The 23,663-nt window shown below is 32.3% G+C and overlaps 1 protein-coding gene across 7 annotated transcripts in view; it reads right to left on the bottom strand.

Moving 5' to 3' along the window:
* Positions 1–829: 829 nt before the first annotated feature.
* The window catches only part of sns (sticks and stones), a 286,545-nt gene continuing 263,711 nt past the window's right edge, over positions 830–23,663 (bottom strand). For 5 of the 7 annotated variants that reach the window (XM_064355580.1, XM_064355583.1, XM_015977663.2 and 2 more), the window contains 14 exons: positions 21,337–21,489; positions 16,868–17,062; positions 16,523–16,813; positions 16,172–16,471; positions 13,400–13,690; positions 13,048–13,350; positions 10,118–10,408; positions 9,778–10,065; positions 9,552–9,727; positions 5,864–6,281; positions 5,409–5,576; positions 5,193–5,338; positions 4,835–5,054; positions 830–1,922 (listed from right to left, as the gene is read on the bottom strand). In XM_064355580.1, coding sequence (XP_064211650.1) covers positions 1,576–1,922; positions 4,835–5,054; positions 5,193–5,338; positions 5,409–5,576; positions 5,864–6,281; positions 9,552–9,727; positions 9,778–10,065; positions 10,118–10,408; positions 13,048–13,350; positions 13,400–13,690; positions 16,172–16,471; positions 16,523–16,813; positions 16,868–17,062; positions 21,337–21,489 — 3,587 coding nt within the window. In that variant the 3' untranslated portion in view covers positions 830–1,575. Of the gene's footprint in view, positions 1,923–4,834; positions 5,055–5,192; positions 5,339–5,408; positions 5,577–5,604; positions 5,773–5,863; positions 6,282–9,551; positions 9,728–9,777; positions 10,066–10,117; positions 10,409–13,047; positions 13,351–13,399; positions 13,691–16,171; positions 16,472–16,522; positions 16,814–16,867; positions 17,063–21,336; positions 21,490–23,663 lie in introns of all 7 variants that reach the window. The other 2 variants (XM_064355594.1, XM_064355589.1) reach the window with 2 other exon arrangements.

Below are 23,663 nucleotides of genomic sequence, written 5' to 3' on the forward strand. Positions count from 1 at the left end.
AAAAAATTAAAAGTACGAGTAGGTAATCAAAATGTATTTGAATGTCATGACGGAGAAAATAATAAGAAGTTGTTATGATTATTTAATATTCATAAATTTTAACAATATACAATATGAGATGAACAGACATACAAGTTTATATTGACTGGACAATTCAACAGTATAATTTACAATGAGCATTCATTCGTATCAACAACAATAAAGGGAAAATATAGGTACAACTGTAAAACCAATTCTCCGAATTACAAGCACACTGAGAAAAATATTTTTGTAAAGTTACGGTAGGTAATTAGAGAATTGACGAAAATTATTTACAGTTACCTATAACGAACCGAAATGCGACAATCGTGATTTAAACCTAAAATTAAAACACTGCACTAATATAATACACAGCAGATTGTTTTAATAGTAAAGGCACTTTTAAACATTTATTATTATTCTTATTACAATGGCAAAATGGAAGGTATTAGTTTCATATTTTATAATACATTTTACATATTTACACCTTTGATTAATTGGTTTAAACGAAGGTTACAGTCCACCTATAAAACTTCATAATAGTCTATAAAAATGATTGTTTCTCGACTATAACAATTTTATTCAGCAAATGATAACGCTTCGAATTTTATGTTTCAGAGAATTTGTATTCATACCCCATTTGTCCGTTTCTAGTACAAACTAAACATAAATGCTTGATCAAAATTGGCCGTTTCGTTGTTTCCTACATTCGTGGTAGAGATCAATTTTTACTGCGTCTATTTTGATTTAAGCCGTAATATTGCCTCGTTACTCAAAACGAAAGGGAAAATAAAAAAAAACAACACAAAAGTATTCTTGATATAGGTACAAAATTTATTAACGTAACAAAGTTGTGTACAAATAAAGATAAAAGAATAAATAAAGAGAAAATAGAAAGCTACAAATGAAATTTAAAGTAGTTACACTCAAATTAAAAGGCGTTCATGTACAAAAGAAACACTTTGGTTGTTGGATTGGACTAGTAAATAACATTTTTTAAATTATTCAAACCTTAACGGAAAGTATGTACAAAAAACTAAACGCTACAACTTAGAATAAGAACGTTAAGTGATAATAATGTTGCAAAAGAAGCTTCTTACAAAAATAACAATAATTCTTTACATACAACGATCACATTAATTTTAAATAAACTGATTATCAGTTAGCAAGTTATTCGTTTTATTTCGTGACGAAATCATTCAGTTAAATTATTGCAAAGCATAAGAAGATAATAACAGACGAAATGAGAGTTATCACAATTTTACACGAGTATTTTAGTAAATCTGCAAACAAATCTAAGTACTTAACCTACAGTTGCATTATTATCTCCTTATGCGCTTTTCTTCAGTACTGACAATAATTCAACACGTAACAACTCTAGAACAACACTGTTAATTATTTATAGTTTCTTTAAGTAAAATTAGCAAAATACACTGTTAATTGATTATCCGTGTCTTTATATTGCAGTGATATTATCATTCATTAGAACTCACAGTCTGTTTAACTCCGAATCAGTCGCACTTTATTTTACAGGACATACAAAATGTCCTCCTTGTCTCAGACAAGATGTCCTTCCTGTTCGTTAACACCGTAACCGTTGCCAAAACTGGTGAGCTCCCGCTTTTGAGCGAGAGTTTGAGCTTGGAGTATTTGGGGGTTTTGGCTGGTGTTGTGCAGGACGTCGGGCGGAACGGCCCCTCGCTGGTGGCGCAGCAGGGAGCCGTTGGCGGGCAGGGGCGGCGTCACCGGGTTGTGCATGTGCCCCATGTGGGGGTGCGCCGGAATCGGGGGCGGATTCTGGAAGTCCAGCGGCGGCGGATATGACAAGTAGCGGTCGGACATGTTGTAGTATGAACCGTCGGCTGGGGGCGCTGGCGAGGGCGCGCTCACGTACGACGATTTCGCTGAAAATTTAATGTTTGGTCAATTGTAGCAAAAATATCGTATTCTACGACATCATGTAACTTTTTACAACCTGAGACAGCACTGTTCAACTTTGTTTGTTAGCTATTTGTATATTAAGGGAGAAAAAACATGGATTTCGATGATAAATTAATGATATAATCAGAATTCATCAGAAAACTCTTCTTATTTCTTACTCATAATTAAGTGTTTTTTTGCTTATTTTTCGTTAGAACTTCCTCAAATAAATCAATATTTGGGTCAAAAACGGGCTTAAATCAGTTACAAATCACGTAACTAGATAATAATAAACAAAAAGTAATAATAAAAAATAATAAAAGTAATAATAAAAAAGGAAAAAGTTTTATAAAACTATCTGTTATTTTTCGGTCGTTGTTTTGATTTTTCGACTTGTTTCGACAAAATTTCTTTAAAAAGAAGAGTTTCTGTCTCAAAAACAATCAAAAACGCGTTAAATTATGTGAAATAACTTAAAAATAACGTAATTTGCTCGTAATTTAAGAAAATAAAATTGATTTGAAGGTGGTTAGTTGGACAGTGCTGTCCTAGGAGAACATTTGGTAAACTAATAACTAAATTTTGCTTATGGAAAATACTCTTACGCTTTTTAATAGCAAACAAAGACGAAAAAACTAAAAAAAATTCATCAAAAAGCCCTCAAGGAGAAAATTGAAACAACTACAGGAAGATAAAATGACTTGATGATGCATTTAAAATAAAGAGTAAAGTGTGATATACTTTTATAACAAATTTGTTAATTCATTAAAAATAACATTGTAAAAACGTGTCTTAGTAAAAAAGTTTTAAACTTTTTTGAAACTGTTATTATTAATAAACCTACCTTATGGACAAGCTCTCCAACTTTTTTTCTGTCATATATTTTGTTGGAAGCTTTTTGATCTTAATAAGTATAGAGTTTTTAGATTAGTATTGTGATTTTTCCATTTTTTTTAGAAATGTAAAAATAAACTGATTTCAAAATGAAATTATAAATATTACGAGTAAATATAAAAAATCTCCGTAAGAATTGTATAATCCATATAATTTAAAACCTTGTACGAAACATAATGCTTAGAAAAAAAACGAGAAAAAATAAATAAGTGCAGAAACAATTTTGAGAACATAAAATTGAAGCTACTTTGGAGAGATACGTATTTCGTTTATGTTTCAAAAAGGTGGAAACCTAAATTGTATTCTCGGTTATGAGACCAATATGCAGTTTCCGAGAAAACAAGAATGTTCCTGTAAACCTTTGAAAAATAAAATAAAGTTTAACATAACAGGGGAATTTATTAAAAGGTAGGTGATGGTAATTATTGCAGCTGACCCTAATAATACTGTGAATTAATTCCTTTGTAAATACATAAAAATAGTAAGTAAATGGGCATCATATTTAAAAATTTTTCACTATTTTTTTTAAGTATTGTTTTGGTGAATTCGCTTATCTAATAAATATTTATTTTCTTTAAACTCCTGTTTGTAGTTACAAATAATAATATACATACAAGATGAGTGGCAAACATTTCTTTGAGCATATTAAAAAATTAGTAATCACACAAAATAAATTTTATAATGAAACCATCCATATTTTGTGATAAATCAACCTGTACTATGTTTTATAAATATTTTTAATGTGTTTTTCAAATAGTTATGTATTGTTGGTTTTATATCTTCAGTTTTATAATTTAGATATAGGATTTGATTTTTAAATGTATTGTTTTATTTTAATTATTTATTTATTTCCCTGTATTATTTTATATTTTTGACTTGTTCTGTGCCATTGTGGAGTATTTTTTGAATAAAGTTTCATTCTATTCTATTTTATTTTATGCATATGAATTTTTTTAGAATTTAGAAGCCTTAACAATGATCAAGTTTTTTTAAAAGAAATTGTAAAAAAACATTTTTTGCAATGGCTTAAATCGCCTAATTTTGGTTTCGTTCATTAATAAAGAATTGTATTTTGAACTATTAGTCGGAGATCAGTTAAAATCTACGTATTCTAAGCAAAACCATTTCAAAAATCGTTACTTTCAGTCAAAAAACGCGATCTGAGTAATAAATCTATGCTAACTGGCTCTTTACAAAGCAAGGAATCGTAAAAAATTAAGGAATTTTTACGAAAATAACAAAAAAAAATCGTTTTCAACCGAGATAAGGCTATTTAAGCCATTTCGAGTTTCGTTTACAGACGAGAAATCATCGAAAATTAATTTATTTTAACGAAACTAATAAAAAGATGATCGCTTTTGATAATATCGGTACTTCTACAATCAAAATTTAAGTACTTTTCACAAAAAATAGTCCGGAATTTAGTGTTTCGAAGAATTAAGAAAGAAAATATTTTGAATAGCAAATTGACAATATACTTTTTTGTTTCAAAAATATGGAAGTTGTATTTTTGGTTATGACTATTATGCAGTGAACATTTTCCAAGAAACAACGAATGTTGCTGTAAAATCCTTAACACACAAAATAAAGTTATTTATTGTTTTAGTGAGAAAGCCAATTATCAATTTAATTTTTTATCACAAATTTATCCTTATCACAAAACTGTGTTTTAGGAGCGAAGTTGTATTTACCAATGATTGAAATTTTATAACAGCATTCCCAGTCATATTAAACAACTAAATTTGCACTGTTTCAAAAAAATAATTATACAAAAATTAGTCAATGCGGAACTATATTGCTTAAACGACTTTGGTATCAATATATTTTTGTAATTCAAATTTGACTTGTATCACACATTAATGCACATATGTCACTGATATAAAAAATAAATTATTATTATGACTGAAAAAAACAAACGTTCAATAAATCAGCCACAATATTATTTGTTCAAATCTTTAGTAATGGACGTGTTAGTTCCACAGCAAGCAAGCGAGTTAGTTACCTGACATCGTGCCATGATAGGCAAGACTCTGGTCATCTCTAGCTCTGTTCCTATCATGCATGTGATGCTGGTGGTGATGATGAGGATGAGGAAGAGTGTGAGTTTTGTGAGCCATGTTAGGTTGCATCTGAAGCTCGTAACTGGGACACACTGGGTACGCACCTGGGTAGTCCTGCTGGTCCATTAGATAAGTGCTCGTTGCTTGCTTGCGCCCTTCATCCTGGTGAAAACATCCAAACATTACTACAGTGCTCAACTCACTCAATTCAATATCTTTCCAATTAATTTAATCGCACTGCATTTATTAGTTAGTTTGCGAAAGTGCAACCAAGCTCCCGTGGAGGTAAAAACTACTCACGACGTAATCGTTGTTGCTTCCTTCGTTGCTATAAGTCTCACTTTTCTCGCTAACCGAAGATAAGGTCTCTCCAGTGACCGTGTCGTTGTAGCTGCTGGGGGCGTACATTTCGATGGTTGCTGATTTGCTCGTTTGGTTACTTTGTTCTGTAATTGGACAAAATTTGTTACTTTGTGTAGCAGAAATCAGGTGATTGGAAATTGAAAAAAAACACACCTCGTATTCGCTTAGCTCGTCGCTTTAGCATGCAACCGGCAACAAGTCCGATGTTGACAATCAAAAGGAAAATACCAATAACAGAAACACTAATAATAACAATTCTGGGCAAGTCTTGCTTCTCGAGCAAATCCTCGGGGATAATCTTCTCAATGTGGTCGCTGTACACTAGACAAAATAAACCAGAATTAGTTACCTGACACACGTTTCTTGGATCTTCTGTGCAAGCAACAGCCAATAAGCAAGACGTTCATTAGTATTAGTAAGGTGCCCACAATAGTGCCCACAATAACTAGAAACCCGGGAAAATTTCTCAAGTTTTTCTCGTCTAAGCTGGGTGATGAATAGGATGGAGGTACTTTGTCTATTGTTAGTTCGTTAATAAAGAATTGCATGAAACAACAAGTTTGAATTAGTGCCAAAAGTACGAGAAAAAGCAAGTGGTAGCGACTTACTTGACGTCCGGGCTGATAAAAGATCGGGCATGTACTTGCTGTTGCCTAATTTATTCATCGCCATAATGGAGAACACGTATTGTGTGTTAACTTCCAAATCTCGTATCAGGAAAGAAGTGGCGTTCTGTGGCACGACGTCCACGTACTTATAGCCATCATCGTTTACTTGTCTGTATCTAATGCGATAAGCGGCTTTCATGCCTCCATCAAAACCAGGTGTCCATCCTAACGTAACGGTATCATGAGTCACGTTTAGGATTGTCAGCAGTGTGGGAGTATCTGGAGCAGAAGTTACTTCAAGGCGAGGAGAAGCGGTCGCAAATCCCAATTCGTTGCGGGCAACGCATTCGTAGTTGCCGTAGTCGGAGGAGGTCACATGGGTGATGAACAGGACGGATTCCGATGTAAGAGCGTCGATCTGATCAAAATCCACAATAATTAGATGAAAAATTTATTTTAAAATTCCAAAATTAAAAAAAAATTTTAACCTACTGACTGCACCAATAAAATTTGTAAAAAGTAACACTTGGTTTTGTAAAAAATATTCACAGGTTGAAACAGACGATAGATTTAACTGACCATCTTTGAGTATATTTGCCTATCGTTTCCACTATTATTTAAATATGTTGTTAATTTGCTTTATTCGTAAAAAATATTAATATTAGCTTTACTTTTACCTTTTATTGTTTTATTAATTTTTATTAATTTTATTTAGCAATTCAGTATCGAACAAACAGTAATAAATAATAATAATAATTAATTATGAGTTATTATAACTGTGATTTATTTAGGGTCGGTTTACAAAATTAATTCGAGATTATTTTGAAATTTGTCATTGCATTTTAAATGGCAACAAATTATTTTTTTTCTCCTCTATCGATTGCGGAAACAAATTCCTATTATTTTTGAGAATGTTGTCGCAAATAAATAAAAAACAGGACTTGGTTTTTGTAAGGTGGACACAAATGTGAAACGAATAACAAAATCTTACGTTCCTGATTGATAATTCCTAGAATATTGTTATACCTTGGCCAACAAATAGCCCCGACTTAATATTATTAAATTTTTTTGGTACAAAACGAAAAATTATCTTAAAATTCATCCTCAGGGCATAGATAGATTTAAAAAATAAAATACAATCTATTTGGAAAAATAAAACGCCAGAATTATGTAATAGATTCGCTAAAACTACGTCAGCGGGAATTCGAGCCGTCAATAAAACCAAAGATGTGACAAATTACTAAAAAGTTTATCTTATTTTTTGGTCCAAACAATTGGTGGTCAGACATCACTCCTGTTTTTTATGCAAATATCGAGTGCTTGAAAGTAGTTTTAAATAGTTAATAAGTTAAAATAAACGTATTTCTTTAATTTATTTTTTTGTTGTATTATTTTCTTTGCAAAAATATATTCGTCCAAACATTTAAATGTTAGGGCTTGTACTAGCCTTGAAATTTAACGGTTAGCAATTTTGAACAATTTTTGCTACTTTTACATAGGTGAAGACACCTAATTATACATTATAAGTGCCAACGTAAAATTTGGTCTAAACTTTTGGAAGCTTTATAAACAAACATTAGCATCATTTGAACTTGAGCGAAATTTATTCGGTGAAAAAATGAATGAATTTCTAATCTCTCTAATTTCTCGTATAAATTTAGATCAGAAAATTATTACGACGTTAGAATTTGGTGTAAGATAATGTAAACTGCATAGCTATGGGGTAGTTGAGCAAAAACCTAATTTTAAAAATTATTACCACCTTCAGAATAAAGATATGGATTCCAAACTAAAGATTGTGATATGTACAAGATCATAATTATTAAACAATGTTGTAAACTTTATTATTACAATTTTTTTATTGTTATTTTATTTATTAAGTGCAAGAAATTCAGTTAATGGCTGGGTCAAAAAATTATTACATCTAGACCAAAATACGTCATTCCAAAAAAACACAACAGAAAAAAGTAGTTTGCAAAAACATGAGTTTAAAAAACTTTCTTTATAAACTCATAAAGCCTCCTGGCCAATAACTGTGCAGTTTACCTATTATAATAGTTTTTATAATATTACTCTGGGTCTTAAAAGAACGCTCATTATCTCAGAAATAAAAAATTGTCTTCATCAATTTATTTTCTATAGCTTCCGAATCCCTGAACCGTAAATTTTAACAAAATCTCAACAAAGAATAACTTCAGGGTTACATAGCTTTATTATAGAGGTTAGAGTGCAGAATTTACACTTGGAAGACGATACTCAGTGGTCTTGCAGCGTTTTAAAAAATTGGTAAAAGTTTGATTTTTTTCTAATTTTATTGACAAAATAACACAATACAAGATAAGTACAGACACGTATGCATCGATAAATTAAAAAGAAAATGATGCCACTTTCTATCATAAAAAAAAATTGTCTATAATAATATTACTTCTGAAAAGCCGATGTTTCGGTTAATTTATATATTGCTTAATCAAAATGTTGTGGTAAATCGAAATTTTTAATTATAATACTCATTTGTATGTTTTAATAACGTTGTTATATTCATGAAACTAAAAGAAACCACAAAAGTCAAACTAACTATAGTAATAATAGCATTAGTTATGTTAACCCCGGCGCATCCACCATTTTCCGCGTCTTAATAAACTTGGTACAATTTTATTTCTGGCCATGTAAATGTTCATTGTGGCTAACAATAGTGTGTATTTAAGGGTTTTTCAAATATTGTTTTCAATGTTTACTTTCTAATGTTTATTTGTTTCGTAAAATACTTTAAAATTAAAACACAAATAAAATTTACATTTTTGGATCGACTCTTGTGTTTCTCTACACTCTTTGGTGTTAGTTTTTCATATGTAAATTACACCAATATTACAAAACATTTCCAAAAAACTAATCTAATGAATAGAGTTTTTTTAGCGTTTTAAAAAATTGGTAAAAGTTTGATTTTTTTTTAAATTTTATTGACAGAATAACACAATACATGGTAAGTACAGACACGTATGCATTGATATGGTAGCGCTCAGCTCCGTTTGCGTGTGCGTTATCTGACATTTCTCTCACTACGTTTACATAGCAGGGGCATAGCGGTGACAAACTATCAAATATTTTTTGAGGTTACGAAGTGTTTAAATTATGAGTTATTACAAAAAATACAGATTCACAAAACATGAACTAACAAACGCAGAATCAAAAACCTAACGAAACGCAAATCACAAAACACAATAAACGAACAGAAAATACTTGCGATTAACACCGATAACACTTTCGACAACCATGCGACGACGTCTATAATTTACTGTCAATGTCAGTTTGACAAATTCGTGACACTTGACGGTGTTGTCGAAGTGCACATGTAAATTAATGTTCAAGGATACCACCCTTAGATAGCCCTTAGCTGTTTAAATTTGCATTGTTTTTGATAATTTTTTATAGCTTTGAGTTGGTAATGAAAAAATGAAATTGATGACGCACACGCAAATCGAGCTGACCGCCACTATAGCAGTAAATTTTCAGTATAAAGCTGTGCCATTGTAGCAAAAAAAAATGTTTATAATATTATTACTTCTGAAAAACTGATTTTTCGAGATTTTGAACTATTTCATTCTCAAGCTCAAGAAATTTTTTTTGCGCATTTAATTTACTCAAAGAATTTGTATTTATGTTCCTTTTTACTGAATAAGATCACACCTACCTGTCTGTAGGTGGTGTAGTATTTCCCGGTGGTATTAGCCGTGATGGGCGCCCCCGACCTAGCCCATTTGTACTTGGCCAAAGGCGAGGCCTGGCTCCGGCAAACCACTCTCCCGGTGTCGCCCGCATCACTTGCAAATTTAAGAAGAGCCGGATGCTGATCAATTTCGGGTTTATCTGCATTTGCAATTTATTACTCGGTGCGATTTATCGCCAAACCGACTTACGCTTGACAATGAGCATCACTTCTTTCGTGGTGACATTTCCCACGCCGTTGTTGACGATGCATTGAAAGTTCCCCAAATCGTCCCTTGTAACATCAGTTATCCGCAGATACGACGTCCCGTTTTTATCGTACATAACGGAGGTGCGCGCGTCAAAATCCGGAAAATCGTCCCTTTTCCACGTAATTGTGTCATCAGACAGCGGATTCCCGTCCGCTGTGCAGGAAAGCGTCGCGTCCTCATTGGGATTCACGACGACATTTTCGCTCGTGGCGACGATTGTCGCTGCGTCTGAAATTCGATCGGTTAGCGGTTGCGTCTCGAAACGCACATATTTTTTTACATTGGACGGTGATGTTAACTTGGGCCACTGAACTGCCCTGCGAGTTCAGGGCTTCGCAAGAGTAGGTTCCAGCGTCGTGGCGGCTTAATCTGGTTATATTTAAAACCGGACCGTCGGAGATAATCCTCTCGATGCCCGAACTCGAGGACGATTGGATAATCGGGAGGCCGTCCTTTGTCCAGGTGTAGGCGATGTTCTGCGGATTGCCGTCTGCTTTTAACGTGATTATTAATGGCTCGCCTTCTATGCCCGTGACCGCTTCTTCGTTATCTTTGTCGAAGACGGGCTTATCTGAAAAGGGGATTTAAGGCTGTCATAACGACGCAAATCGCACCATAATACACTGAATGTTTGGCTCTCACTCTATTTTTAAACGCACTAATCGGAAAAAAAATAATACAGCAGTACTGTCTTACTGAGGGCGTCTTAAAATAGTTAACTCACAAAATAACAAATATTAGATAATTTTGTTAGTAACAATACAATGTGTATAAAACAGCGCACAAGTTCCTTCAATACGTTTCAGGAACACTGGCATTATTGTCAAGTATCTACTTGAGCGCTTTCTCTATTTTAATCGTTGTGGAGTAGTTTAATTGTAACTGATTTTTTTTACTATGTTGCCAAATAAATTTTAATTTTTTTATTTCTGGATAAAAAATCACAATTTTGAATATTTAGGACCGGTTCATAGAAGAGTCATTAGTTTAATACAAACCGGCTGATAATTACAAATAGTTTTTAGTTTTGTTGATGTGAAAAAATAAAAGAACTTTCTTTCTTCTTTGGTTTTATCACCGATTAAAAAAATTTAAGAGAGAAAAAACTCTCCACTTTAATTCTTAATACTGCTAAGAATAATTTTTTATTATTCTTCTAGAATTTGTGGGAATGTGTGTGTACTGAGCTTTTGCGCCAATTGGTAAATAAAAAAATAAACAGTAAAAATTCATAAAAACATTTATTATAAACAATGAATAAGATAAGAGTGTCTCTTGGCAGTGTTCACAAAAACACTTTAATCAACGTTAATTATTACTAATTGTTTACTAAAATATGCAACTAACTGTGAAAAGATACAAATATGTATGAGATATGAAAATTTCTTATAATCGGCCTTATAATGGTCTTTTAATTGCTTACCATTTGAATCCAAACTTTAGGTAAATCAAAATATTAAAGAAACGTGTTTTTCTTTAATCATAATTTTTTAATGTTTCAAACCTCCCAAACATTGTTATTAATTAAGAACAATATTATTAATCGTCATTATCGAAAGTGCGAATTACCGTTTTTGTTTAATTAGGTAATTGAATTCAACAATACCTTCTCATTTAGTTACTTTTTATCTGTTTGGAATTTTAATTTACAATAAGAACGACTATAACATTTGTCTATTTTTTTATTTTTTATTTATTTGTTTCCACTATTTAAAAAGAATTATTTTGTTGTTTCACTAATCGCCTAAATGTGGTAAAAACGAGTTATTTAATTAATCGGCTTTTTTGTCACTATTTTCTTGGAGAAATTTTGTTTTAAATGTCCTAAAAGTAAATAGCTGTCTCTGCTAGTATTTCTTAAAAAAAAGATTGCTTTTCTTTATGTATTGTGCCGAATAAAAAACATACTTTCTTTAAGTATATAAAAAAATTTCGGACATTGGAAATGGATTGATCATATTTGTATTAAAGAAATTATTTAAATATGACAAGTTCTCCTTCTCAACCGTTTAATAAATACTTGTTCTTCTAATATCCAATCCATAAATAATTGTTTGTTTAGTTTCCTGCTATATAAAGAAGTGGCCAGAGATAGTATTTTTTTCCATTGAAAAACATTTCTGGGTCCAATAAAAAATTATTACACTTGGAAACGAATAATTTAAAATGCAGATAATATACTGTTTAATCAAAGTGTTGTGAAAACTTCACCCAAACCTTTAATAAATTTTAAAACCTGAAGCTGTAAGCAAAATTGTTCTTTAATCTTAGAAAAAAAAATGTTTTTGACTTTTTATTAAACTTGTTATCGAAATTTTAAATTATAACACTCATTTATATGTTGTAATAGCGTTGTTATAACCATCAAACTAAAAGAAACCACAAAAATCTAACTAATAATAGTAATAATAGCATTCGTTATGTTTACCCCGGCGCATCCACCATTTTTCGCGTCCTAATAAATTTTGTATAATTTTATTTCTGGCCATGTAAATGTTCATTGTGTCTAATAATAGTGTGTATTTAAGAGTTTTTTAAATATTGTATATTATTTTTGAATCGACTTATGTGTTTCCATACATTCTCTGGTGTTAGTTATTTCTACGTAAATTACGCCAATATTACAAAACATTTCTAAAGAACTAATCTAATGAATAGAGTTGTTTTCATTTCCCTAATACGATTAGAGGCCCAGATATTGATAGATGATGATAATAATTGTTAATTATTTATAAATTACGTTATAACCAAAGTGAATATTTATTCTGAAGTGATGAAAATTACGTGTGTATGCAGAATTTCAGCTTGAAATTTCCACATTCCAGACGCAAATATTTTCGTTCCTGTGAAAGGTAGTAATTGGTATTTCCATTACAAAATCTAACAGCTTGTAGTATTTTTTTGCTTTATCGAACTGTTTATTATACCCATTGTTCATTGTTGATAAATCATAAATAAAAGTAAAAACTTATTGTGAAGTCACGAAAATTACGTATGTATGCAAAATTTCAGTATAGTCGGAACTGTTCCAAACAATATTAAAAAAAATTGTCATTAATATTTGCATTCCTGTAAGAGATAGTAGATTGTTTGATTCGTATTGTAGTTGTACTGTCACAAAAATTACACGTGCAAAAAAAATATGAAGCAGACCGACAACAAATCAACTTAAATAAAAGCTTTTTTGCAGTAGTTTTCGCTCTGACTTACATAAAACTTGCAGGGTGATGGCGTCATGGACCGAGCGTTGCAGCGCCTCATTCGTGGCTTGACACGTGTAAACAATCCCATTGAGTTGTTCCGTGATGTTGAGTTTGAGCTCAATACTGGAAACTGTGCCCCCATGAAGCCCGGGTTTGGTCGTATTGAGGAGACCTTGGACTGGGATGCCCTCACGCCACCACGATAATTTCGCTGGAGGATTGCTCGAGCTCGAGTCGCAAGTTAGAGTCGCTTGCTCGTTCGGTTTCAGTTCAAGCGGTTCTTTACGAATTTTCACGTGATCAGGTGGAACTGGAAGCAGCAATGAAACTCGGAACGAGAATCTAATAAAAGTACTCACAGTAAACATTCATTGTTATCGTTTCGAAGAGCGGGATTTCAGTAGCTGAGTTTGCTGCTTCGCACCGATATCGCGCCTCATTATCGGTTACATTTGTCAGAATTGTTATTTCTGCAGTTACTGACTTGTCCGTCGTTTTCAACACTGAATTTATCTTTTTGTCGTTCTTGTACCACGTTAGGGTGGCTAAGGGGTTGCCCCCGGATGAGGTGCAGGAGATTTTTTGAACGGTTCCGGCAGGGATGTACGAGCCCTGCGTGTAGCCGTGGATAAAAGGGGCACTTGGTGGATCTAAGACAATTTTTTTTATGTAAAAACAAAAATCAAATTTTAAAAGAAAATGGTAATAACGTCGTTGTCTTAGATAAATACAATTTCACATTCGGATTATTTTTAAACAGCAAGAAGTTGTTACAATGTATAACTCGTTATATCCTTGAACTTTTCATGAAAAGGGTTTCAAAATAAGCTCGAATATGTTCAAGAGATTGTAGATGTAGACTATGTTTTTTTGTTCTCGATAACAACAAATGCAAGATCGATGATGAACTTTTATTTTATTTAACCGTATTTCACTTAGAAAAAAAACAAATTCGTAATTAGAAGCAACGTTCAAAAGTATTAACATTTACGTTGTTTATAATTTTGATACAAAGTTTTCTCGGTAATCTAAAAGACAAACTAGGACCTCTAAAAAAGTTGGGTTTATATAAAATATTGTAATTATTGTTTATACTAAATTTAAAGAGTAGATGAACCATTTTAATTTCAATAGACAAATTTGATGTGAAACCGACAATGAAAAAAATGTTTCAACCTAAAATTCGGTCAAATTCAAGATAATTGTTCTTGATAAATATAGAATGATTTTTTGTATAAAACTTATCTGTAAAGTTGATCATTAATGCATAACAAAGCATTTGAAATTTTGTTTTATTTGGACAGTTCTCTGTTATTTTTAATTCTGAAATCAGATTCAAAAATTCCAACAAAAAACATGAAAAAAATCTTATGGAAAAGTGAAGAAAACATCCGTGATAATCTGTCGGCTGAAATAAATCAAAAATTTTTGGAGAATCGGTCTAATTCTGCTGTTTCTTGCAGAACATTATAAAGAGACGATTTTTTTTTCTACAAATTATCTTACCGTTGAAAAATGTCACTTAATTTTATCCAATCCTACTATTCAAAAACAATTGCCATTTTTATTAAAGCAAATTTTGAAATAATTAGACAGAGTACCGATTAATCAGCTAAAAAATGTAAACTTATCATTAGATAATTAGTTTTGAATTTCTATGAAAACGCTGATTATTAAAATTAATTAAGCTGAAGAGTCAACTAATAAAGTTTCAAGCAGTACATAATATTTAATATTTTTTCCCTCATTTTGCACTAGTTTATTAATCACAAAGAAAAAAAAACCTACCTGCTTTAATTATAAATAAATGATCTCATGGTATTAGCTTTATCAGCAGGATTAAAGTCAAAGATACATAAAAAATTACAAAAAAAGCTTTACTATTTCAAAATCAATTAATAATGTTTAGAATTGTCAATAAAGACATTATTGTGTGTCCTGGTTTTTAGTTAAGTTTCTTAATATTTTTGTGTCATAAAAAACATTGTCTGCATATAAACTTTAAAAAACAAATAAAGTTAAAATTTTTATTCTTCAGTAATTATTCCTTGTTTTGTTTTCATTTTGTATTATTATTTTTATTATTATTATTATTTTTTTTTCTCAAAAGTATTCAGGCTACATATCTACTTTTCTTTTAGTATTATTTAAAAAATATAATATTTTATGGAATTATAATACAGGGTGTTTCACGTAATTTTACGAGGCCTACGCACATATACAATACATATTCCAATACAAGGTCGATTACAAACTTTGAAAAATTGAATAGTCTTCTCTAGTTTGTTCATCCTTTCAAAAAATGTCCACGTTTTTAGTTAGTTAGGATTTCTTGATAGAACACATGAAAATTGTTTCAGAAAAACAGCAATTTATGACTATCCTGTTTTCTATTCGCATTTATTACTAGTTTTAGATTTTTGGTTTATATTTGAAAAATTTGTTTTGTTTTGTTTTTATTATTATTATAAATTTTTCAGCTTTTACTGCATATTTGGCAATTTTTTGGTCCATATTTATTGCATATGTGGTCAATTTTTCAGTGCATATTTTGAACACGTTTTACTGCATATTTTCCAGTTACGAACAAACTATAAAGTCCCTTGACCAAGTTCCACATATTTCTTTACAAATAGCAATTTTCGTGGACATCGCTTAACAATGACGAATTTTTTTACACAAATATTCAAGGTGGAATTTGCAAAAAGCTTGAAACACAACTGTATTTTTTTACAAATACTTACCAATTTTCGTTAACATCGCTTAACCATGACGAATTTTTATACAAATTTTCTATTCTTATTAAACCGCATTGAGGGTGGAAGTTGCAAAAATCTTGAAATACGTAAGTATTTCATTAGAAATAAAAATTTTCGTTGGAATAACTTAACAAGACAAATTTTTATAAAAACTTTCAACTCCTGTTTGAAAGCCCAGAAAACATTCTATTTTTCTTTATTTTTGACCGAAAGCCTTAATACTTTTTTCGATGGATATTACTACCCCCGGTACAAATTTTTATGGACATAACTTTACCAGCAGCTAGAGTGTCCGTTGATCAGTCAAGAGAAGTCATTTTCTAATTTTTTTCTAAATTGTGATCGGGAAACGGAAATGCAAAGCTTACTTACATAAAACGTTGATAGTATGCGTCGAGACAACATTTTCGGTTAATTGCATGTTCAGTCCGTGACAAATCACGACCAAACTTCTCCGATTCGGTTCAACAACGGCTGTGATGTTCGAAGTTGTAATCCAGCCTCCTTCCGGGGAGACGACCGTCCTGGAGGTGGCATTTCTAACCTGCCTGCCGGCCACCATCCATTTAATTTCAGCGGGCGGATTGGAGTTTGCGGTCGTGCAAGTGAGAGGCACCGGATCGCCAACCCTGGCTTCGGTCGGCCCTGATATGGTGACATGTGCCGGCGAAACTGCGCAAAAACCTAATGAATAGCAGTCGGGCCGATATTTGAATTAATTACATAGCACCGTCATATCCACTTCGGCTTTGAGGGGCGCCTTGGACATGATGTTGCTCGCCTCGCACTTGTAGCGCGCCTTGTTGTCGCTGGCGTCGGCCGTGAACGTGTAGACGTTCTCGGACACGCGGCCCGCCGTCCTGTAGGCCATGCGGATCTGCTCCCCGTTTTTGTACCAGATGAGCTGGGCCGGGGGATTGCCGCCCCGACTGCGGCACACCAGCTCCACGGTCTGGCCGCGGCGGATGGTCTCGCCTTCCGTGTAGCCCTCGATGTAGGGCGGGCCCGGCGGATCTGCAAGCGGGCGCTAATTGGAGGCTACCGTGGGATAAAAGTGAAGCTGCTTACAGAAAACGCTCAACTGTACGGTTGTTCGTAACGGGATGTCGGGGGATAACGCTTCGTGGCGCGCTTCGCACGTGTATTCCGCGTAATCATCCTCAGCTGTTGGCTTCAAAGAGATACGGGAGTGCGTGTCGTATCTGGTGACCCTTTTGTCGCCGTTTTTGCCGGGGACCTCAATTATTTGGTCCTCGCGATCGGCTGCAGGGAAAACATTCTCATACTCAAAACTAATCACAAATAAAAGACATATTTCATGGAAAATTCACTAATGTCTGTTGTATTTACATGAGAAAGGTTGATTCACTAAAGAAATTGCGCCGATTTGCAAATTACACACGGAGAAAATTGCTCTTTATATTGTGCTTAAAGTTGGTACAATATACGAACGAGTCATTTAAAAAAAAAAAAAAACGAATTCTACTTTCTACTATTTTAAATTCTGGATTTTGAAGAATATTTTGAGTTTTAACGCCGTTTTTAATTACGTCAAATGATAACCGACATTTTTGTTTGTTTTTTTATTTTATACTATTTTATATTTTTCTGGTAAGTTTTTAACTATAAAAAAAAGATGCGAAAATTAAAAAAAGAAATAAAAGAAACACAGGCTGGTTTAAAAGTGTCGGACAAACTCTCGTATGGTGATAGAAGACGTTCAGTTAAGCACAAAAATGAAGATTTTTTTAGGCAACCTTTTTTTTATTTGTTTTCCTTAGCAACGGTATCGATTGTTGCTCTTTTGTTTCTTAGTATATCAAATTTAATTTATTGTCGAATTTACAAGATTTTTAATTCTTTTGCACATCGCTAGACATTAATTGTTAATTTTTTTCTACAGGTATTTCTTTAATATTGCAAGGAATGTTGTTTCCGCCAACTAAAGTCAAAAAAGTATAATCTGAAGCATCAAAAAATTAACTCAAAAATGTAAATCTCAAACAATTTTTCGTCATAGGAACAACGCATATGCATTTTTTCGGTTAAAATAGAGCACAATTTGGCAGTTTCTGGTTTGTTTTTTTGGCTCAAAAGTTGGTGATAGGATTTAGTTTAACATAGAATTCCTTTCTTATACAGAAACTCTCAATTTGGACTTTATTTCGCTCCAAAAATTTCAAATGCGCTGTTGCAAAATTCTACTATGAACTGAAATAAGATAAAAGTCACTGATAATTTTATATTATACAGAGTTTTTCCCTTTCTATTATTGTTTTTTATTATGTTATATGTTTTTTGTCTATTTTTTTGTGTCGAGGTTCAAATTTTTTGTGTTTTATTTAAAAATATAATCATTAATTTTAAAAAATTTTGCAATTTAATTTATTTTTTTATTATTGCTAGAAAGATACAGATGTGTACTAAGTATAGAAAACAATAAATAATTGTCGGTTGTCAATAAAAAAAAACAAAAATAACGTCAAAGCACAAAAATAAATGGCGTCATAAATTTTACTATAATATCAAAATGTAGTGTTTAGAAAAATAAAATCGACCAATTCGAAGATTTTGAAAAAAAGTATTCATGAATTTTGTGCGTTCATTTTGCTTTATTTTCTATAAAGTTACCAAGTTTATGAAAGGAAAAGTTGAACAAGTAAAACAGTGCACTGCAAAACCAATTTCTTTTATCATTATTGCCAAATGATTTTTGAAGAAAGGTTAACTGCAATAATTCTTTTACAGTTGTTTAGGAAGGAAAAATTTAGCATCCAAATAGATGATCTTCCTTGCAGTTTAAAGAAATTGAACGAAAGATGAACTAATTCTAAAATTAACCGAACAGAATATAGAGAAAAAAATAGAATTCAAATGCCTAAAGAGCTTTTTAGCGTACAATATAAAGTTTAGGAAGTAGGTATTTACATTTACCCATGTGACTGTAAAAAATCTTGTTTTTTTTCAGTTTAATAAATTATGAATAGTAAAGAATATCTTGTTTGGCAGAACTTCAGTCAAATTGTTTGCTGAAATAAACTAACCGAAAAAAGTTAAGTTAGGGATATTGGCATTTTAATACATTCATCATCTAGTAAAAATTATCACCCTTATTAGAGGATATACACTGCTCAACAATTGAAGTGGATATTGAAAGAAATTCTAAATTTTGGTAATTCATTGTATATTAAATAACAAAAAACAATAACAAAAAACAAATTTATACTCGTTCACACTCAAAATTAAAAACTGAAGAAAATTGTCCGTAAAAAACCAGCACTAGAAGTAAAACACAAAATCGAATAAAACGTAACGAAACTTAAAAGTTCTTAAATTTAAATTTTACATCATCCCTACAAAAACCTTGTACCGTGTAGGACCTCTCCTGGCTGTTAGCAGGGCTCTTACTCAATTGGAGAGACTCATTATCAAATTGTTCATAAAATCTTGAGGTATCACTTCCCAAATTCCTTGCAATGCATTAGCCAGCTCTTGTAAAGTGTCAGGAGACTGCTGGAGCTGGTTTAAATGCCTAGACATTTCGGCCCAAACATGTTCGATGCAGTTCATGTCAGGCGAACAGGGTGGCCACTCCATTCGTGTAATGCCATGGTGTCCTATGCGCTCATTCACAAATCTGGCGCGACGAGGGCGGGCATTATCGTCAATAAATACGAATCGTTTGCCTATTGCACCAAAAAATGACACAATTATCGGCTCTATCACTCTGTCTCGATAGCGGACAGCAGTCATTGTTTTATTAATTAAGACCACTAGGTCTGTGCGGCCATTAAAACATATGCCTCCCCATACGCACACTGATCCGCCACCAAAAAGAGTGGTTGGATTTTCATTATACCGTTGTTCTCTTAGCCAAAATGCTAAAAAGTGTGGAAGGAAAGAGGACAACGGTACAATGCACATGTGATGGCTTCAACCACTCTTTTTGGTGGCGGATTATTGTGCGTGTGGGGAGGCATATGTTTTAATGGCCGCACAGACCTATTGGTCTTGATTAATGAAGCAATGACTGCTGAGCGTTCTCGAGATAGAGTAATAGAGCCGATAATTGTACAATTTTTTGGTGCAATAGGCGAAAGATTCATGTTTATTGATGATAATACCCGCCCTCATCGCGCCAGAATTTTGAATAAGCGCATAGAACATCATGGCATTACACGAATGGAGTGGCCACCCTGTTCGCCTGACATGAACTGCATTGAACATGTTTGGGCCGAAATGTCTAGGTGTTTAAACCAGCTCCAGCAGCCTCTTGAAACGTTACAAGAACTGGCTAATGGATTGTAAGAAATTTGGGGTCGATACCTTAAGATTTTATTAATAATTTAATAATGAGTCTCTTCAATCGAGTAAGAGCCCTGCTAAGAGCCAGGGGAGGACCTACACGGTACTAGGTTTTTGTAGGGACGGTGTAAAATTTGACTTTGAGAACTTTAAAGTTTCGTTAGGTTTTATTCATTTTTTGTTTTACTTCTATTTCTGGTTTTTCACGGACAATTTTTTTCAGTTTTTAATTTTGAGTGTGAACGAGTATAAATTTATTTATTGTGACTGTTTTTTGTTATTTAATATACAATGAATTACCAAAATTTAGAATTTCTCTCAATATCCACTTCAATTGTTGAGCAGTGTACAACTCTAATCGACAAAAAAAAGCTTCACAAAAAAACACAAATGATATTATTTTTATTGCTTCTGCAAATTTTCTTTAAAATCCAATTATATCTCTATAACTTTTATCGATCAGTTTACATTATTTAATAATAATAAAATCAATGAATTAATTGATATAATAATTGATTTATAACAGTCTTTAAAATTTTTTGGTAAAAACAATATTGGAAAAATTTTATTAGTAAATATGGTCGTATCCATAACACTGCCGAGGATATTATAGGTATCAGTAATTTTATTACAATTCCGCCTTCAGTATTCCCGGAACCATAAGAAGTATATTATCTTCTATAAATTAACATTTCGTGAATACATACGTACTATGTTAAATATTTTAAAAGTTTAATAAATAGTACGACAAAAAAATCAAAAAACTTTTATTACTCACCACTAATAAAAGAGACACTTCCTTAATTTTTATGTTTTACTGTTACCTATCCGTTATAAAAGAAAAACCAAGAGAAAAATTTTATTTTTAACAAATTTGTAGTCGATATATTCGTCGTAAAATTAGTGAATTTTGTTAAAATCCAATTTAGATTCGAAATCTGGATTCGCTACGTGTTTCAGATATTTTTTTTTCGAGTTTTGTTAGCACCAAATTCGAATTTGAATTTAAACGTGCAGTGGTAGTCACATGCTTGAGATCACATTGCAAATTAGACGATTTTTTTCTAAACCAACTCAACAAACCAAAAAAATGGGCATATATTCGTTGGTTATTATTTATTCAGTCAAGGAAAAAATTATTTTCTGTTAACAAAATTATGAAAAATAGTCGGAAATATTAAATGATAGTTAAATTAGGTATACAGATTACCAGGCAAAGAATTTCCACTTACGTATATTTAGTTCCACGTTTCCTCTGTACCAAACGATTTTGGCGGCGGGTTTGGCGTTCCGAACCCTGCATTCAAGATGAAACTCTTGATTTTCCTTTATTTCAATCTTGGAATTATGCCGATGGTCCAAAATTTCGACGGACGACGGCGGCGCTGAAACGAATGTAAATGTAATTTTTCTCTTCGCAAATTGTTTACATTGCGATAAATTTAACCCTCCCAGTTTGAAAATCCAACATCAATTTCATTCCTACCACTCCATATGATAAAATGGCTATATAAAAGATCTTCACGTCTCTTTTATTTGCGGTTCATCGGCACGAATATAAAAGTAATTCGCCAGTATATCGTTGAGGCGTACTCGGGTCTTTGTGCGAGAAACAACCCTGTTCCAATTCAAATCTAATAATCTCTTTATCACAACGGGCCATGACCTCGTGTCACCAGCACCAGCTGAACCTCTTAGTCCATCACCGCAACTAATAACGAACTCTCGTTGCGTAGTGTGTGCACGTTTCTTGCGGTCGTCTCTCTTAATCCTCGACGGTCGAGGAAGAGACAAAGCAGCCTTATGTAAAGACAATGCGAGATGTGTAAACTAATATAGTGGGCGATTTGAGATTTGGCGCACGTACCGCCGGCCTTTCGGTTATGCTATATCGACAAAGGCGCCCAACGCAAATATTGGTTCGAAACAGAGCCGGAGAATCTCCGGTCTGAAATTAACGCACACACGGACTCCGGTCGCGCTCCGGAGGCTCCGGATGCTGGCACAACCTCTATTACAGAACGCCGCCAGTGACGGCGCTCAAAAATTCGCCGACCTCACACCACCAACAAGAAATAATCCAGGCGCAGTAAATAAAACGAAAATTTTTAAAGCCATTACAACCCCGAATTCTAAATTAATTAATTAACATTTAAAACAAAATTATTGCAAAAAATCCATTAACTTACAGTTCTAGAACTATCTCAAGTCTTAATAACACATACGACTTAACTATTCTTATTCTTCTTATTATACAACTCTAATACATTAATTTACGAACCACCATTATGTTTGAAAAAAAAGTTATTTCCACTTAAAAATCACCATTAGCCTTTACTTCTAACAACAAATGGAATAGAAACTAAAAAAAATTCCGATGGTGGCTGCGTGCAGGCAGGTAGGGGAGACTAGGGACAAAAGTAACAATTTGCCCATTTATGTTGATATGTCTTTTATTTTAAAATATTCTGATGTAAGACTTTGTAAAATGATTTAGAAAATCGATTGTCGTCGAAAAAATTGGTAAATTCCCAATAGTTTTTAATTTGTAATGTTACTTAAATTTGTGCTTTTGTTTGTAATTTTCTCGAAAACTGTTAATCAGAGAACAATAATCTTAAAAAAAAAATAATTTTTAAAAAAGCTTTCTAATACTTTGCCAGATGAATAGCAAAAACATGTTAAAATATTCACACAGGCACATTCAAACGTCGATTGCGGCAAAACTATTTAAAAAAGTAGAATTAGTTCAATGGAAGCTTATGTAGAATGATTTAGGAAATCGACTGGCCTTAAATGTTTTTGAGTAATAATTTTTTTAAAATTTTTGTATTTTAAAAAGTGTTAACCGGAGAACAATGTTTTTTCTGAAAAAAACAAAATATTAAAAGTGCTTTCCAACTATATCTGAAAAAGTGGAACTATTTTAAAGTAAATAAATGTAGAATAATTCGGAATAAATTCGGAAGTAATTAGTAATAGTTTTTAATAAATTGTTTTTTAATTTTTGCGTTTGTTTACAGCCTTATTGAAAACTATTAATCGGTAACCAATATTTTTGGACAAAAATAGATTACTTAAAGGGCTTTATTGCCCTCTCTATCACTCACACTCACTTTTTAAACGTCGGTTACAGCAAAACTATTAAAAAAAAAGATTTTAAGTAAAGATTTTAAGTAAAGATTATTTTAATGTAAACATGTGTAAAATGATTTTGAAAATCGATTGGCGTCAAGAAAATTTTGAAATTCTCAATAGTTTTTGAATTATATATACTTTTTAATTTTGGTTTTGTTTGCCATATTTTCGAAAACTATTAATCGTATAACAATGACTTCAATGACAATGACAAGTTCCATTATTTTATCACGTAGAATCTAATTATGTAAAATATATATAGTGTTCAATTTAAAAATATATAATTTTGGTTCGCCACCCTGTGTATAATAAAAATACATAGTTTGTAGAATTTAAATAGATCTATTGGCTAATGAAAAAATTATGGCAATATTTCAAATAGCAAAAGAGTTATAGACCGTGTACGTTATCGTGGCTGTTA

The sequence above is a fragment of the Tribolium castaneum genome, chromosome 1 (assembly GCF_031307605.1).
Source record: "Tribolium castaneum strain GA2 chromosome 1, icTriCast1.1, whole genome shotgun sequence".
NCBI classification, from domain to species: Eukaryota; Metazoa; Arthropoda; class Insecta; order Coleoptera; family Tenebrionidae; genus Tribolium; species Tribolium castaneum.